The 17,411-nt window shown below is 34.8% G+C and overlaps 1 protein-coding gene across 1 annotated transcript in view; it reads right to left on the bottom strand.

Moving 5' to 3' along the window:
- Window positions 1-888: 888 nt before the first annotated feature.
- Window positions 889-17,411, bottom strand: part of LOC136029147 (WD repeat-containing protein 26-like) — a 55,443-nt gene continuing 38,920 nt past the window's right edge. The window contains exons 8-11 of the mRNA XM_065707242.1: window positions 8,141-8,283; window positions 5,679-5,893; window positions 4,550-4,726; window positions 889-3,100 (exon numbers count right to left, since the gene is read on the bottom strand). Of these exons, the coding sequence (XP_065563314.1) occupies window positions 3,075-3,100; window positions 4,550-4,726; window positions 5,679-5,893; window positions 8,141-8,283 (561 nt within the window). The 3' untranslated portion in view covers window positions 889-3,074. The remainder of the gene's footprint in view (window positions 3,101-4,549; window positions 4,727-5,678; window positions 5,894-8,140; window positions 8,284-17,411) is intronic.

Below are 17,411 nucleotides of genomic sequence, written 5' to 3'. Positions count from 1 at the left end.
CGCATGTTTGCTATGCTTTGCAGAAGATTAGTAAACTTGCTTCTGATGGTATTCACATATGTTCCAAGCCATAGAGACAACTTTCGAAATCATTGTGCTGGTTGAACTCCTTACAAATATTTATACGTGGGTGAAAGGCATGTGACGGCTAAAGACCAAATCTGCCGGCAGTACGAGTAACGTGAGCAGCAAAGGTAGCTTGATGCTAGCTAAAACTCCAGCTCTTTTGGTAGTATATGTCTATCATCTATGCATACAGAATTAAGTATACGCGAGTCTTGATGCTTTCGTTGAATCTGGAGCTAACCTATTTCTATTGCAAATCCGAATTTTTAGCATAGTCGTTTCAAAACAAAAGGAAATCAGAAAAAGGAATACGAGAAATAATGCAACAAAAAAACAGCTCATAGACTAGAAGATCTGCCAACAGTAAAGAAAGCAGCAGGCAACGGGGGAGGGCTGTTTTCCTTCAGGCTATACTTGTCAGAACCAAAAAGACCGAGCTGCACACTATATCGTCAAAAACAAAAAAAGGAGCGTATCTCAGACTTTCGTGATTTTCCAAGAGTAAAATGCGGGAAGAACTATGAGCTACAGGTGCTGGAATCGTTTTTCGTCAATCCTGACGTGTCTTTTCCATCTACCGTGAAATAAGCATGCCTCCATAAATCTTACGAGCGGATAATAGCCCATTGGTGGATTTTAATTTTTCACCTTCTGACTCGTTTTCCAAAACGTTTGGAAACATTTTTTCGTTTTCGGTATGGTAATATGAAACACCCAAAAAAAAAAAATTCTTAGCGAAAACAAAGAAGTAAGAACAGCAGAATGACTAGAGCTCACCTGTCCGTGCAAACAAAGAGGTTAGCAACACTATAGTAGTAAACATTTTAATTTAATAGGTTTATTTCGAAACTTCGTCACACAAAAGAACATACCTTATTAATGCTACCACTTGCGCACTCTACGAATAGCAAACTTTCGCGGTTATAAAGTAACATATAAAATTGCACTCCTTCATCGCACAAAATGGATCCCGGTTGGACAGTCAATGGCCACCGGGTGCCATCTCTAGTGAAAAAGAATGACGAGCATTGACAGATTTGAATGGATAATTTTTTTTTCTTCTCAAAATTAGTTAATCATATCAAATCTGTTGACGATCAGATAAATAAACGCTAAAGAAATACGAACGCATATATTCTACCTTTAACGCTTCGAATTGGTAAAACTGTGCATGAAACGCTGTCCGAATTCTCAAAAATACGAAAGAGCATCAAAAAAGAATAATGTAAAAAAAAGAAAAAAGAAGATAAAATAACGCTTAAAAATCATCCTAACTCATCTAACGTGTAAATTTTCCGAGCATAAAGGTCCTTTTAAGAAAAAAGGGTAAATAACTCTCTGAAATCATGTAACATTAAAATTTTAACAGTTTTGCTAGCGATTCATAAACTACTTTAAAACAATAATATTCCCTCACTAAACACGACTTACCTATAGTGTTATTTGGCAAACAGGAAAAATAAAAAAAAATGTGTTTTACATAGAGATATTGAGTCAATAGGCCAGTTTACCAAGTCCAACGGTCATTGTTAGTGCCAAGAAAGAAGAAAAGAAACAATATCAAACAAAGAAATTACTCAATAAAAAAATAAAGCTGAAGAATTTTCATATTGTATCAAAAACAGTTTCAATAGGCAAATAAATATTGTAGTATAATGGCTGAAGAAAATTTTATTCCAAACATGGATTTTTAGTTCCAGCCTTGAATTCTACTATTTGTTATATTACGTTGAATCCTTTTGAATGACTTGCCAAATATACTTATTCATTGGTTCATCTTTTCAATAGCGTAAGTAGCTTTTGCATTACAAAAAAAGATAAAGATTATTGCTAAGATTCTTTTTGCGAGCATAATGGTCTTTAAAAATATATTAGCTTTCATATCTTCCCAAGTTTCACTAAGACTTATTTCGACAGAGAAAAAAAATATTTGGGTAGGTAACTTCACAAATGAGTTAGAGGATTTAAGTTAGTATTAATTAAATTCTCCCCCGTGGATGGATAGTAGGTAGTTCACATCCCAAAAGAATACAGGAATCAGTATCTGGGTGGCGGTTTGGAAGTGAGTCAAGAGATTTTTCTTGTCGTTATTCCGTTTTCAAGCAATAGCTCTATGGTTAGTTTTAGGTCATTGAAGTTTCAAAAATATTCACCTCTTGCTAAGACTGGTCAGAAGGACCCCCCCCCCCGCAAAAACAGAAAAAGGCATAAAAGCACATTTTCCATGCATTTTAAACAAGTGCTACGTTACCCCCCCCCCCCCCCCCTCCTCTTTTGTTCGGATGTGTGCAACTCAGCAAATCATTAAGTCATCATTAGTTATTAGTCTTCTGGGACGTTCAAGGTATGTAATTTCCTACAAGATGTGCAGGTTCTAATGTATCTTTTTTCTACTTGTAATACTGACATCACCTTCAACCTGGCAAACTGATCTATTAAATGGAAGTGCTTTACGAATGAATTCCTCAAAGAGGCAAATCTATTTCATACTGAAAATTTAAACTTCGGATCAGTAATAATATTCTACGTTGCGTTTCTTAACCACATAAAAAGGTTTATTTAAACTTAAATATGAAAAGGTATGCTCCCAAGTCAACTGTAACTAACTATCCTTAAATGGTGCTCTTTTGATTCAAAGAAGCCGCACAACATCAAATTTTACGCCATCTATTTATTACAGGCGTAGAAAAAGCTATAATTTATTTCCCTTTCATTTATTCCGAGCATAAAGGAGGCTGAATTTTGCTCTTTTTCTACTACTTAGATCAAACTAATAGCAGTTAATTTATGATTACTATAGCTAGAAGACTTTCAGAGCAAACCAAGGGTAAAATTTTTCTTTATTTATCCTGCTCTTAATGGTATGACCGAGTTTTGAAGCACGGAGAATCATCTTAGTAGGGCCACAATCGAATAAAATCACACCATCAAGCGATACCACTGTTAATTTTTCACCATTCCAACAAGTAAATCCTAATCAATTGGTGATATACTTGTACTTAAATGAATTAATCCGCCTCTAAAGCCTCCAAGCCTGAAAAAAAAATTATTAACAGCTGATCTTGGTAATGGAAAAGCTCATCACGGTTAAACTTTCATACAAGAAAAAAAAATTCATACGTTTTTATAATATAGAAAAACAGTTGGCTAAAGAAAATTCGGCAATTTATTTAGTTTTCAGTAAAGCACAAATGATACTCTTGCCTTTTGAGGGCTAGATAATAAAATTCGGGGACATTTATTGAAGTTACGTGGATTCATAATCTTCAATTTCCCTTTATAAAATAATTTAAAACTGTCTCAAATTGATAATTATTAATTAACACGAAATCATGGATGCCGGTGCCGGTGTTTATCTATATTAAGGTGAATATTTGATATGGATTGTGGGTTGTCAGTTGAACCTGGTGTCTCACTTTCCTTTTATCTTGAGTATTTTTATTTTTACTATTCTTTCTTTTTTTCACGAATTTTTATGCTATTTTTATTTGATTTGATGTTGTTTAAGGGAACCGATTTTTGAGACTAACTCACTTTGTGGGCACCTTCAGTAAATATTTTCTTTTCCATTGTACCATGTATTACAGTGTTTATTTGTCATACAGTGAAGTACTATGAAAATCAAAAGAACTTAACTTGAGAGCCAGCAAAACCAGCCTCCTGTGTCATAATTTATATTCATTTTAGGTTTGGCTTCAATTTTCATTGTAATACTTGCTCTTTTATGGTTTTATTTTTTCATTCATGAGAACTTCTATTCGATTAAAGTTTTATACTCGCACTTAACTTTGCCAGGAATTTTTATCTTTTTTTTAGTCAATAGAAGAGGCAATATCGTGATATATTTTTGCTCGAGCTTAAGATAGGATATGATAATACTATAAAAAAAGCTATATGTTTTTTTATTAAAATGAAGAGTAAAAACCTTGCAGCATATAGATTAATCGCAATTTCATCTAACAACTGAAAAAGAAAAATTCAGACAGTTTGGTATTCCAGCAACCCTTATATACCCCGATTGACAATTCAACCAATTCTACACTAAGACTACGAAGGAAGTTCAATTAATTTGCATTAGGTTCAAGTTTTGAGTTTCTCTGGATATTACCTCACCTTATTACAAATGGGGCTTGAAACTCAGCGGTTCCAATATCATCAGGTGAACCATATTATATATTTTTGCTCCTACCTGAGTTTTTCTGGGATAGCTTTTGTATATTTGTTTTTTCTTTTAACTATTGTCAGTATTCTGGTCTTTAACGTTTATTTTTGGAGTTTTTGTTATTTTCCCGGTTTCTTACTGTTTGTGATTCCGTCTTACAACTGATTAAAAAGAAATTCAGACAGCTTTGGTATTACAGCAATCCCACTTTGGTTATAACATTTTTTGAGGAAATTGAGCAAGGCTGAAGGCTCAAAATCGTCTAAAAAAAGAACCTCTATTGAGCACAAGAAATCAATAACTACATTCAATAAAACTTACCTTTTGAAGTTGAGGGTTTTGCTGGTCCCCAAACTCTAATGGTTCCATCATCTGATGCCGACACTAGCATATCAGGGTAGCGTGGATTCCAATCAACACAGTTCACGTTCCTCGTGTGACCTGATAGTATCTGGATTGGATTCTCCTTTGATTTATGATAAATGTATACCTGATTATCTAAAATTAGAAAGATGATTGCAGACTAATCCAAAGAATAGCAGATGTAATAAAAACCTGTATAAATGCCGACTACAACTATTTTAAGTTCGTATTACTGAAAGGGAATAAAAGTTGGCAATAAGTCAAATGTGTGGATATATTTTTTTTTGTACTTAAAAAAATGGCTGCTTACATTCAACTAACAGATATCTATGCTGTTGTCACTTTCATCAAAACATTAGCTGCATATCACATCTAATATGTGCGTCAAAAAAATAAAATAAAATAAAGAATCATAAATTAACCTGCTAATCAGCTTATTGCCGTCTCTAAAATATGAAGAAGAAAAAAACTTGCAAAGAATTAAAACGAATTTTACAGTAAAAACACTTGTTAGATAGACAACAAGAACGACACCATTTTTTATATTTAAACAGTTTGCAGTATCAAACCGTAAGTAAAGAGTTAATCGTGCTAATAGTAGCAAGAAATCAATAAAAAGAATTTTGGAAACACTGCATTGATCGAAATAGTTAATTTTTTATGCTAATTTCAGATATGTAAAATTTATTAAGTTTAAAGACACCCATCAAAAGTTATTAACATTATTAAATTTGGGTAACTTCAGAAAAAGCAAGCGAACACCAACTAAGAATGATCAAGTCTGAATAAGAATTTCACCATCAATTCTACATGTCCAAAAACACCCTCTTGAACACGATTTTCAAGCAGTAAACTAAGCGAATAAGAATTTTTGTATATTTAACACCACATAAGCGTGCTGATCTGCTTTTGTTTTTCCCCAGCAGGTGATCAGATCAAACCAGCGATCGTAAAATTTAAAGAGGGGTCTCATCCAAACGGAAATCATAAATTCTAGTGCCCTTTTTAGGTTTATGTGAGCCATCTTTTCGGAACAGTATTATCTTTCATACATAGCATCTAATCTAAATCGTCAAAAAAGGAATACCTTCACTTCCAGAAGCAATGAAATCTTCATTGACTCCTCCAAAGCAACTATAATTCATGAAGAAGCCTTGACTAACTCCCTGAAACTTTCGAACAAGTACCCTGTCTGTTAAATCCCACCAATGGATTCCTTGGTTTTTGATATTTAGAATTATATTTCTTCCTGATTTGTCCACTGCAAAACTCATAACATCATTTGAAATGTCGTCTTGGAACCTAAAGAGCAAAACATTAGAAATGCTACCTTTTAGTGGAGCATATTTTGCGTAAACTTGCAATACAGACGATAAAGCCCTTTGGCTGACTATGATCGTCATGTCAGTAACAGTCTCATGACAAACATTCCACTTTCCCTGATAATTGTTAAATGCAAAATCACTACTTGTATAATGATAAAATGACTATAAGATGTCTAGATGTAAAATAAGTGAATGTCTCAAGACAGCGTTTCAAAGTCATAAAATTTTAGTTTTCACTATTATCAATAATTTTCGTCTAAATAATTTGATTGTTAACAGAGGGATGAGACCAAGCATTTACCTTCCCCTTCCCGGAAGGTCAATAGAATACACACAAATAGCTTAATCTTGTAGTTTGTTGAAAAATGTTCCACTTCCGACTAAAAGCCTTTCATCAAACATTTTTCAGGCCTCCCCCTTGAGTGATTTATTAGGACACACATGGTCTGCTATATTTATTTTAAAGGATAATATATAAGATCATTTGATTTTCTTAAAGAAAAACAAATCTTTGATTTATACCGGACCGGTGTTAAGGGGGTTATATTTAAGTTTAAATGAGAATGAAATTAAATGTGACTGTAATCACATTAATCGACCAAATTCAATTAACTTTTTTTCGGGTCAGCCCTTCGTTCGTTGTTGCTCATATCTTACAATTTTAATCTAGCTTCTAATTAAGAAAAAGGAAGGATGAAAAAAGGCAGACTGTTGTATTCATGACGAATTCAATGGGATACGTTATTTGTATCAACGATCAGGGACGAATAAGGCAAAAATCATGGAGCTCTGCCGAGTGGATATTGCTTTTCTGTATTTTTGAATTATGTGGGCTTAGCTTATAAGTAGCTTATAAGCTTATAATTACTAAGCTAGCTCATTTGCACGACCCTCTCAGTACTACGATAACAGACACTGACAAACAATTTAACGAAGAAAATAATTAAGAAATCAATGTGCTCGTTCTGGAGTCAATTATTACCTAGTAAAATGAATGTTGTTTAATAGTTGAAAGTGGAGGTTCGATAGTCCTTAGGGCTGAAAACCTATTGATTTATTTTAAATTCATTTATTTATAATTAAAAATATATAAATATTTAATACCATAGTTTAAATATAATTTTAATTATTAAAAAATATTTACATAAAATTTATAAATAATTTTTAAAATAATTTTGATTATTATGTAATAATTAAAAAATGAATAAATATTCATTTATTATAAAAAATAATATTTATTATTCATACAAAAATATTATTTATTATTAAAAAAAAATATTATTTATCATTAACCTAAAAAATTAAGACAAGTCTATGATATCGCACTCACTCTATGATCACTCACGCTGTGAGTGCATATTAAAGGTTACTCAAATAAAATAATTGCATTTCGGCTCTTTGACTTGACAGATAGGTTCACAGCCACGACTGTTTCCTTGGAAACAAATCACCAGCATATCTCGTCAAAGAAAACATTATTTTATTATTTGGTGATAAGCCTTCTGGGCCAAATTTTTTTTTCAGAATTGACAAGCTGTTTACAAATTTCGACTGGTGAGAAAACTCATTTCTAAAGTAATTGACTAAAACAACAATAAAAAGTGGCACCTATAACGTTCCATGAGGAAAACCACAGAAATACCAAATATTGGTATGCAATTTTGAAATTTCACAACTTGCGATCTACCAAATATTTGGCTTTTCGGGGTCACTTAAGATAGTAGGCTATTTTTAGGTTAATGAGTGGTAGGTAAATGAAGAGGATAAACGTGTGGTAGAGATATGACTCAGGTAATTAAATTGTCTAATTTGAATATAAGTGGTAATTTTAATTTTTGACTAGATGCTCAAAAACCTTCTAAAGATTTGAGAAAAACTAGCACAAGTGTAATGACTGTATTTAAGAGACCAATGCAGGAATTTCTGAAATTCTGTCGGTAGCAGAGGTAGTAATCATAGGGATTGAACAATTAAGGTTAAATATTTGCTTAAATTCTTAGTAACATTACTTGGGACTTTGAGAAATAAAGATTTTCCAACAGGATTCTTATCAAATATCTCTTAATTTACGCTGCACTGTTGCTCAGGCACTTTGGAGCTTAGAAATTTAAATCTTTTTTTTTTTGATCACCTGTTTTTGCCTAAATGGTCTATAGTGGCGAAACTTTATCTAAAACAGTATTTAAAGCATAAAAAAATTAAAAACAATAACACAAAAACTTACACGGTGAAGTCAGTTGAGTCATCAAAGTTATAGAGTCGGACTCTTTGATGCGTATCGGCAACTAAAATTTGGCTATCATTCTTCCAATGACAATATTGAACACGCACACCTTCCCAATGTTCTTGTACACTTCCACTGAGATCCTGAAAATCGATAAAATGCGAGTCACAAATAGAATTTCAAATGCTAGACTTCAGGGTGAAATAAAACATGACGATAGCCTCGGCGGGGGAGGGGAGAGATACTTCAAAAGGATTCCCTCGAAAATACTGTAGAATAACATCTTAGAGTACACAATGAATTTTTTCACCTAAGATCCCCCCTCCCCCAAAAGAATCCTCTGATACTCCCTAATTCTCAGAATATTAGTCGTGTCCACCTAAAAATTACACGGGTAGAGAAAAAAAAAAAAAAAAAAAAAAAAAAAAAAAAAAAAAAAAAAAAAAAAAAAAAAAAACCTGCAGAAAATTGACTGGGGGCAGTACGACCGACTGTAGGAGTTCTTGTTACCTAAATATCTATCTTTGGCAGACAAAATCATCCGCAACATAATTCTGATCTAACTTTATGAGCCAAATTGATGTCTAAAAAACGGCAAGTTTTCTATTTTTTAAGCAATTAATTTAAAAAGCTTTTTCCATAATACAAGTTTTTCTAAGAAAAGTAAAGAGCTCCATTAAGCCAAAAATGAGCAGAAATAAAGTCAAATAATCTTCCAAACGTAAAACTACTACAAATCACCATTACTAAATAAATAAAACTCATAACGAACAGAAATTAGAATACAGAAATTAGAATAAACAGCCGAGTCAAACTTAAAACAAGCAAAATTAACATGAGTAGGGCTTACTCAAGAAGGCTTACCCATGCCTTCTCAAGACCAGAACATAGTTTACACTTTACTGACATAAAACCAATAAAATATAATCAAATGACCGTGGCCTTTCAGTTTAATTGAAATATACTGAAATTTATTCTTTTCAGTTTTGATATTTTTTTTACTTACGAAAGTAAAAAAAGTGAAAATATTTAAAACGTGTTTGTTTACAGTAAAGCGCAAATTACGTTATGGTTTCTGAGAAGGCGTGAGGGTTATATTATTTGACTTTATTTCTGCTCATTTTTGATTTAATGGAGCTCTTCACCTTTCTTTGAAAAAACTTGTTTGGGGGAAGAAGTTTATTAAATTATTTTTTGTTCATTTTTTATTGACATAGTTTTTTGATGGCAAAAATAATATTTTATATATTTTCAGTTTTTTCTACAAGAATCCATAGCTTTGGTTGGTATTTGTAGGTTGGAGAAACTTTTTATACAGTTTTCAATCCTGACAAAAACAGCGCTTTTTAATCTAATTTTATAACTCCTAAAGTTGACCTGAAAAATAAAACTTAATATAATTCCCAAAAGATTCTATCTATGCCCTTTGACAACCTGGATACACTTACACTTTTTTTAATTTATTGAAAAAATATTTTTTTTTCCACAAAATAAGTTTTCAAAAAAAGTAAAGAACTCCATTAAACTGGAAATGAACAAAAAAGAATAAAATAATCTATCAGGCATACAACTACCACAAATCAGCATCAATAAATAAATGAAACCCTAAACGAACAGAGATTACAATAAATGACTGAGTCAAACTCAAAACGAGCATAAATTAACATGAGTAGGGTTCAAACCCCCTATGCTTTCTAAAAGTCAAAATATAATTTGCTTTTTACTGAGCAAAATTCAAATGAATGTAGAGTGTCAGTTTAATATACACATCCTGATATTTATTCCTTAAAATCTTCATTAATTTTTGATTTCTTAGAGTTATAAAAGAGAAAACATTTAATCGAATTTTTTCAGCGAAGTTAAAATTATATCACTTAATTCCTTATCACTTTGACTCTTAAAAAGGACGCTAGCAACTCTGAATACCAATCCAATGAGTACGTCCAAAGCATGTACAACCATCTTTTCTTTAAGAATCTTATATGTCCCCAAGGCATAACTTACAAACCTTTGCCTCAGAGATGCAGGGGAGGAGTGTCCTCCTCACAGACATAATTTTGGAACTTCAACTACGATGGACAAAATTGTTATCTCAAAATTTTTATTGAAGGTGTTAAGGGAAATGATGAGTATCGAGAGGGGGGGGGGGGGACTGGTTGCTCTCAAATCACTTTGACTCTTAAAAAGGGCACTATAACTTCCAATTTCAAATCAAATAAGCGCCATCAGAAGTTTATACAACCGTCCATTCCAGTAAAACCTTATATGCCCACATGACATGACTTACAACCTTATACCAAGGGCGCCGGGGGTTGTTTCACCCCTAGAGATATTATTATATGTTCTTTGAACTATTTTTAACAAAATCGCTATCTCATAATTTCAATCAGACACATTTGGTGAAAACAAGAGTTGTCGAGGAGGGGAGGGGGGCTAGATACCCTCCATTCCTTTTGACGCTTAAAAAGGAACTAGAATTTCCGATTTCCAACCAGCTGAACCTCTTCTAAAGTTAAATAACCATCCCTTCCGTAAAAACCTTAAATGCCTCGAAGCATAACTTACAACCCTCAGCCCTTGACTCTGGTGGTTTGTATCAATCCCAAAAGCCTCGTTATATGATCTTTAGACTATTTTAAATAAAATGACTGCCTAAAAATTTTTATTTGACGTATTTCTGGAGAACACAACGTTTTGGGGGAGGGGGGGGGTAACTGCCTTCTTATTACTTTGACTCTTTCTAAAAATTCAGATTGGAAATTCAGTGAGTCCCCTCCTAAGTATGTACAACTACCCTTTCTATAAAAAACCGTATATGCCTCCAGGGCATAACTAAAAACCCTTGCCCTGAGAGTTATGGGGGCGGGGGTGTCTTCTTGAAAGACATAATTTCCGGATTCTTCAACTAAAATGAACAAAATTTCTATCTTCAAATTTGGATTGGATTCTGGGGAAATAGTGAGCATGGGGGGGGGGTTCCTCTCAAATCACGTTGACTCATAAAAAGGGCACTATAACTTTCAGTTTCAAATCAAATGAGCCCCATCTGAAGTTTATAAGACCACGCATTCCATAAAAACCTTATATGACCCCAGGCCATGACCTACAGCCCTATCCCCAAGGCACTGGGGTTGCGTCAACCCTAGAGGCATTGTTTTAGTCTTTGGACGCTTTTGAGCAAAATCACTATCTCACAATTTTAATCAGATTCGTTAGGTGAAGACGGGTTGTCGGAAGGGGGGAGAGAGGCTAGCTGCCCTCTATCACTTTTGACTCTTTAAAAGGGAACTAGCAATTACAATTTTTAACAAAATGAGCCTCCTCTAAAGTTTATACAGCCATCCCTTCCATAAAAACCTTGAAAGCCCCCTGGGCGTAACTTACAACCCTTACCCCAAGGAATAAAATGGCTATCTCAAAATATCTATTAGATGCATTTCAGGACAATACGACGATGTGGGGGTGTTGGGTGGCTGCCCACGATCACTTTGACTCTTAAAACAAGCACTAGAACTTCTGATTACCAATCAAATGAACCCACTCTGAAGTTTATATGACCACACTTTCTATAAAACATTATATACCCCCAAGGTATAACATATATCCCTTGCTCTGAAGGCTAGGGGACTTGTTATCCTCAAAGAAATAATTTTCGGACCTTTCAAATACGTTGAACAAAATGGCTATTTCAAAATTTTGATCTGAAGTGTTTGGGAAAATGGTGGGCATGGGAGGGGGGTTAGTTGCTCTCTATTCACTTTCGACTGTTGAAAAGGGAACTAGCCCTTTCAATTTCCAATCGATTGAGCCCTTTTGAAATTTCTACGACAACGCTTTCAATAAAAAAAACTTATATGCCCTAAGAACATAACTTACAACCCTTACCCTGAGGGCTGTGGGGAATGGGTTGTCATCCTCAAAAACATAATTTCCAAATCATTCAACTATGTTGAACAAAATGGCTATCTCGCTCAAAATTTTTATTGAATGTGTTTGGGGAAATGGTGGAAATGGAGGGGGGGGGTAGTTGCCGTCCAATCACCTTTGACTATTAAAAAGGGCACTAGCCTTTCAATTTCCAATCAAATGAGCCCTTTGTGAAGTTTCTACGACAACACCATCGATACGAAGGGGGTGTCTAAAAAAAAAAAAAAATGTGCCAACATCGTTCTTTACTGGATTGCGCTGCCTATGATTCAAATTGTAAGAGCAGAAGTAGTAATAGAAGTAGCCCCAAAAGTTTCAATTTAATACCCAGAATCGTCCTTGGTATATTGGTGAGGTGTCTAAGTGGCAACCATAAACACAATGCCTTTTGATTTAGTTTAAAGCAAAATTCAGTTTTAAAGCATAATGTGCTAATTGCATAATTCGGGGGGGGGGGGTTAACATGACCAATAACCCTAAGGATATAGTTGCTGGACCGTTCTACTATGCTGAACAAAATGGCTGTCTCAAAATTCTGACTGGATACGTTCAGGAAATGAATGGGCTTGAGAGAAAGGCTGCTTGCCCTCCAATCTCTTTTTACTTTTAAAAAGGGCACCAGGACTTTTATTTTGAATCGAATTAGCTCCTTTATAAGTTTCAAAGATATTTCTAGCTAGTATTGAGTGGTGCTGCCTATGATATTGCTTATATGCCCTTTTGAAAACCTGCATACTTGCAGTTTTTTCTTTTCATTAAAAAACGTTCATTAAAACGTTCCCTAAAGTTTCACCATAATACCCTTAACGTCATTAGTTACAGTAACTTCAGTGCTAGTATTGAAAGAATACACATAATGCGTTCTGGCTGGTTCAAAATCACCCACAACTTACCCTTAAAGGTCTAACTTAATAATATAAGTTGTTCTTCAGATATTGCTTTGTCACCTTTTTGAAAGTCCACATTCTCATATTTGTTTGGTTTAGTTCAACATTGGCCTAAATATTCCTTAAAAGCTTCACCTTAATACCCTTAGCTTGCACAGTAGCAGCAATTTGTAGCAGCATTAGAAACAGTATGCGCATAGCACTTTTGGTTTCTTCAACGTCCCTTCAACATACGCTGAAAGTTTCAACAAAATACCACCAACCGTCCCTGAAGGATTTCTGATGCGTCCGCTTGACAACCTTTGTAGGTGTAGCGTGCTTCCAATTAGTTCCATACAGTTTCTATGTCCCAAATTTTTCATCTTAATGCACTGAGTTTTAAAAAGCAGTATTAATAGTGGCAGGAGAATTAATAGCAGTAGCCTAAACTTTCGTGGCAGCAGCAGTAATAGAAGTAGTAATAATAGTAACAATAGTAGTAGTATGAGTAGAAGCAGCAGCAATAGATCCCTCACAACAAGCCCTGTTAGTTGCAACTTCACACACGAAATTGTTCCTAAGATATTGCTCTTACACCCTTTTGACAACCTGCATACATACTGCGTGTTGTGATTCAGTACACCTTCGCCCTCAAAATTCCTTGGAAATTTCACCTTCATACCCTTAGGCATAGTTGTAATAGTAGTCACATTAGTAGTATCAATATTACTAGCAATAGTATTGAATAGCGGTAGTACTACTAGAAGCAGTAGTATTAACCTATTGCCTTTTGGTCAGTAGAACATCCCTCTCAGCAAGTCCTGGAAGTTCCAAATTAATACAATTTGCCATAGTTATGACATTGCTGATATGTCCTTTTCATAGCCTGTATGATCATATACTTATTGAAATTTTCTCATCAACGCTCTTAGCTTTACAAGTAGTTGCAATAGAAGAAGTAGTAGTAGTAAATGTAACAGTAATAATAGCATTAGCAGTAGTGTGCATACATTGCCTTTTGGTGAGACGATCTTCCCCTTTAAGCATTCTCTGAAAGTTCTAACTCAATACCCAAATCAATTCTTGAGGTACACTATTTTGACAATATGCATGCACGTAGCGTCTTTTGATTTAGTTCAAATTTCCCTTCAATACTGTAAATGAACTAATATGGTAGTATTAGTAGTTGTAGTAGTATTAGTAGCATGCAAATAATGCCTTTTTGATCATCTCCCTTATCATTTCCTGAATTTTCCAAATTAATACACTCAGTTATTCTTGTATAAACATAATGTGTTTTGATTCAGTTCAACGCTCCCCTCAACATTCTCTGAAAGGCTCACCTGAATGCCCTTCGTCTTCTTGGAAAGCGAAGTTCAAACATGCATACCTTTCTTAATAACATATACTATGCGTAAACAATGAGCGAATTGCCTAACTTACAGCTATTTTCCTGGGGACTGTGGGAAGGTTGACATCACCAAAGACATAATTACTGGACCTTTTACCAATGCTGAACAAAATAGCTCACTTAAAATTTCAATCAGATGTGTTTTGTGGTATGATAGGCTTGGAGAGGGAGGGCTGATTACCGTCCATTTACTTTGACTCTTAAAAAGGACACTAAAACTTCTAACTTCCAATCAAATGAGCTCCATCCGATCCAAAGTTTACATGACCACCCGTTCCATAAAAACCTTATATACCCCGGGGCTCTGGGGGATTATGTCCGTCCTAAAGGCATTGTTATATGATTTTTAAACTATTGGTGACAAAATGGCTATCTCCCAATTTCAATTGAATGTGTTTCGGGAAAACAGGATGTAAGGAGAGGGGGGGGGGGGTGCTAGTTGCTCTCCATCATGTTTGTCTCTGAAAAGAGAATTAGAACTACATATTTCCAATCCAATGAACCTCTTCTAAAGTTCACACGACCGCCCCTTCTATAAAACCTTATATGCCCCTGGGGCATAAGTTACAACCCTTACGCCCAGACTCTGGGGAATACAGTCAACCCCAAAGGCCTTGTTGTAGAATCTTAGGACTATTTTTGGACAAATGACTATCTCAAAATTTTTTATTGGACATATTGGGCAAAATATGACTAGGAGGGGGAGGCTGCCCGTCAATCATTTTGACTCTTATAAAGAGCACTAGGACGTCTGATTTCCAATCCAATGACCCCCCACCGGAGTTTATACGACACCAATTTCCATAAAAGCCTTATATGCCCTCAGAGCATATCTTGCAACCCTTGCATTGAGGGATGTGGGGGGGGGAGGCTGTCATCCTCAAAGAGATAATTTTCAAATCTTTCGACTACGCTGAACAAAATACCCATGTCAAATTTTGATTAGATGCGTCTAGGGAGTTGATCGGCATGGGGGGGGGGGGGGTCTTGTCACCCTCTAATAACTTTTGACAATTAAAAAGGGCACTAACCCGCTCAATCGAACGGCCTTTTTTAAAGTTTCTACGACAAAAAATGACCATCTCAAAATTTTTATCAGATATATTTCGTGAAAAAACACAGTGTAGGGGGGATACCTGCCCTCTGACCCTATGAATCTTTAAAAAGGCACAAGAACTTCTGATTACCAATCTAATGAGCCCCCTATGAAGTTTTGTACGACCACCCTTTCTATAAAACCCCAGATCAAAACTTACAACTCATTCCCTGAGGGCTGCGGGGGAGCTGTCATCCTCAAAGACATAATTTCTCGGCCTTTTATTTACGCTGAACAAAATAGCTATCTCCAAATTTTGATTGGATGTGTTTGGGGAAATGATGGGCGTCGGAGGGGGTTGGTTGTCCTCGAATCACTTTGACTATCAAAAAGGACAACAGCCCTTTTAATTTCCAATCGAATGAGCCCTTTTCAAAGTTTTAACGACAACTCCTTCGATACGAAGTGCCCTGGTCCAAAAAAAAAGAAAAAAAAAATACATTGTACCCATATCGCTCTTTACTTAGGCAGCATTATTGAGCTGCCTATGATAACAAGGGCTGGGGACTATATTTGATCATTTTGAAGTTGAAAGAATTCCAACGTATAATAAATTAAATCTTTCTGGATTCTTTAGAAAATTTTCAAGAATTTTCGAAAAGATCCAGCCTGTCAAGCAGCTTTGCGGGAGAATCTCTTGCGCCAGACTAGGTTAGCCCATATAGCTGGCAATTTCAAAATCCGAAACAGAGCTAACCACATTCTTATAATACAAGAGAAGCTTTCTGCAAACATAATTAGAGTGAAAGACAATATCAAATATATGTGGTATGGATTGAAAATGGCTTGTAATGGTACAAATTTTATAACACGAACTGTTGCAGCGGCCATCAGTCAGCTTTGACAACGAAATTATTACCAAAACAACACTTTTGTTTTGTTTCAAACAGTTCGTGGTAACGAACTGTAGTAAGGAGCGACCCGGCTCAATAGAAACCAAAACTCTAAAAAATGGAATTTTGATACCAACAGTTACATCAAAAGAATCACGATTTAATGCAGATTTAAATATTTCAGTTTCATCAAGTTTAGTCTTACCCATCAACTCTTTACGCTAAAGTTTTTTACTGTTTTAAAAAGAAGAGTTGAGAGAAAGCGTCAAACTTTAGCGTAAAGAGCGGGGCGTTGATGAGGAAGCAGCCCCTTTCATATATGAAGTAATTTCTGTTCCTTTTAAGTTTTAATGTCGCTCCTTACTTTCAGTTGAAAAAACTTGTTTTTTTTATTTAAATTCTGAACGTTTTTGAATCAATGCATGTTTTGATTTTGGCTCTCCGCAGAGAAATAATTAAAACAAAATTCGCATTTTATTTTTCTATAACATAGGATGAATATTGTAGTTGCCAAACTCTGGCAACTTTTAAAATTGTTTGTTCTCATGGTTGTGGTTCTCATGGTGTTCTCAAAAAAAAAAAAAAAAAAAAAAAAAAAAAAAAAAAAAAAAAAAAAAAAAAAAAACATAGAAAGGTCTCAAAGTACATTGTTTCTGCCTAGCTTCAAATTCATACTCGATCAGATGAAACCAAACCAATGTTGTTATTTTTGAAAAGGCGCCATGTATAAGGCAGTGCACCTGTGCCTCCAAACAGGAGACCTAACACAGTCTCTGGTGTTAGCTTCTAAATATATGGCAGGTCCAAGTTAATGCAGCGTTACTTTGCCTCAAAGCATAAAACCTGTTATTTGTTTACAATACATATATGATGGGAATAACAATCTTATTCGATATCTATCACCGCTATTTCTACACGGAAAATTCGCATCTCATGGCAAGACTGCGTCATTGCGTTGCACTACTGTTTATCATCATTGTTAAATCACTATAATGAAGACAGATTTGTGGACCCTCAAAGGGATTGGAAGCGAATAAAACGTTGACGAATTAACACAAAAATGTAATGTGTAACCATAGACCTACGAAGATGAGCATACTCAATCGTTTTTTATTACCAGTCATTTTCATGACAGATT

This window comes from Artemia franciscana, chromosome 7 (assembly GCF_032884065.1).
Source record: "Artemia franciscana chromosome 7, ASM3288406v1, whole genome shotgun sequence".
NCBI classification, from domain to species: Eukaryota; Metazoa; Arthropoda; class Branchiopoda; order Anostraca; family Artemiidae; genus Artemia; species Artemia franciscana.
The sequence above is the reverse complement of the archived record's forward strand: the minus strand, read 5'-3'. Positions and strand labels throughout refer to the sequence as shown.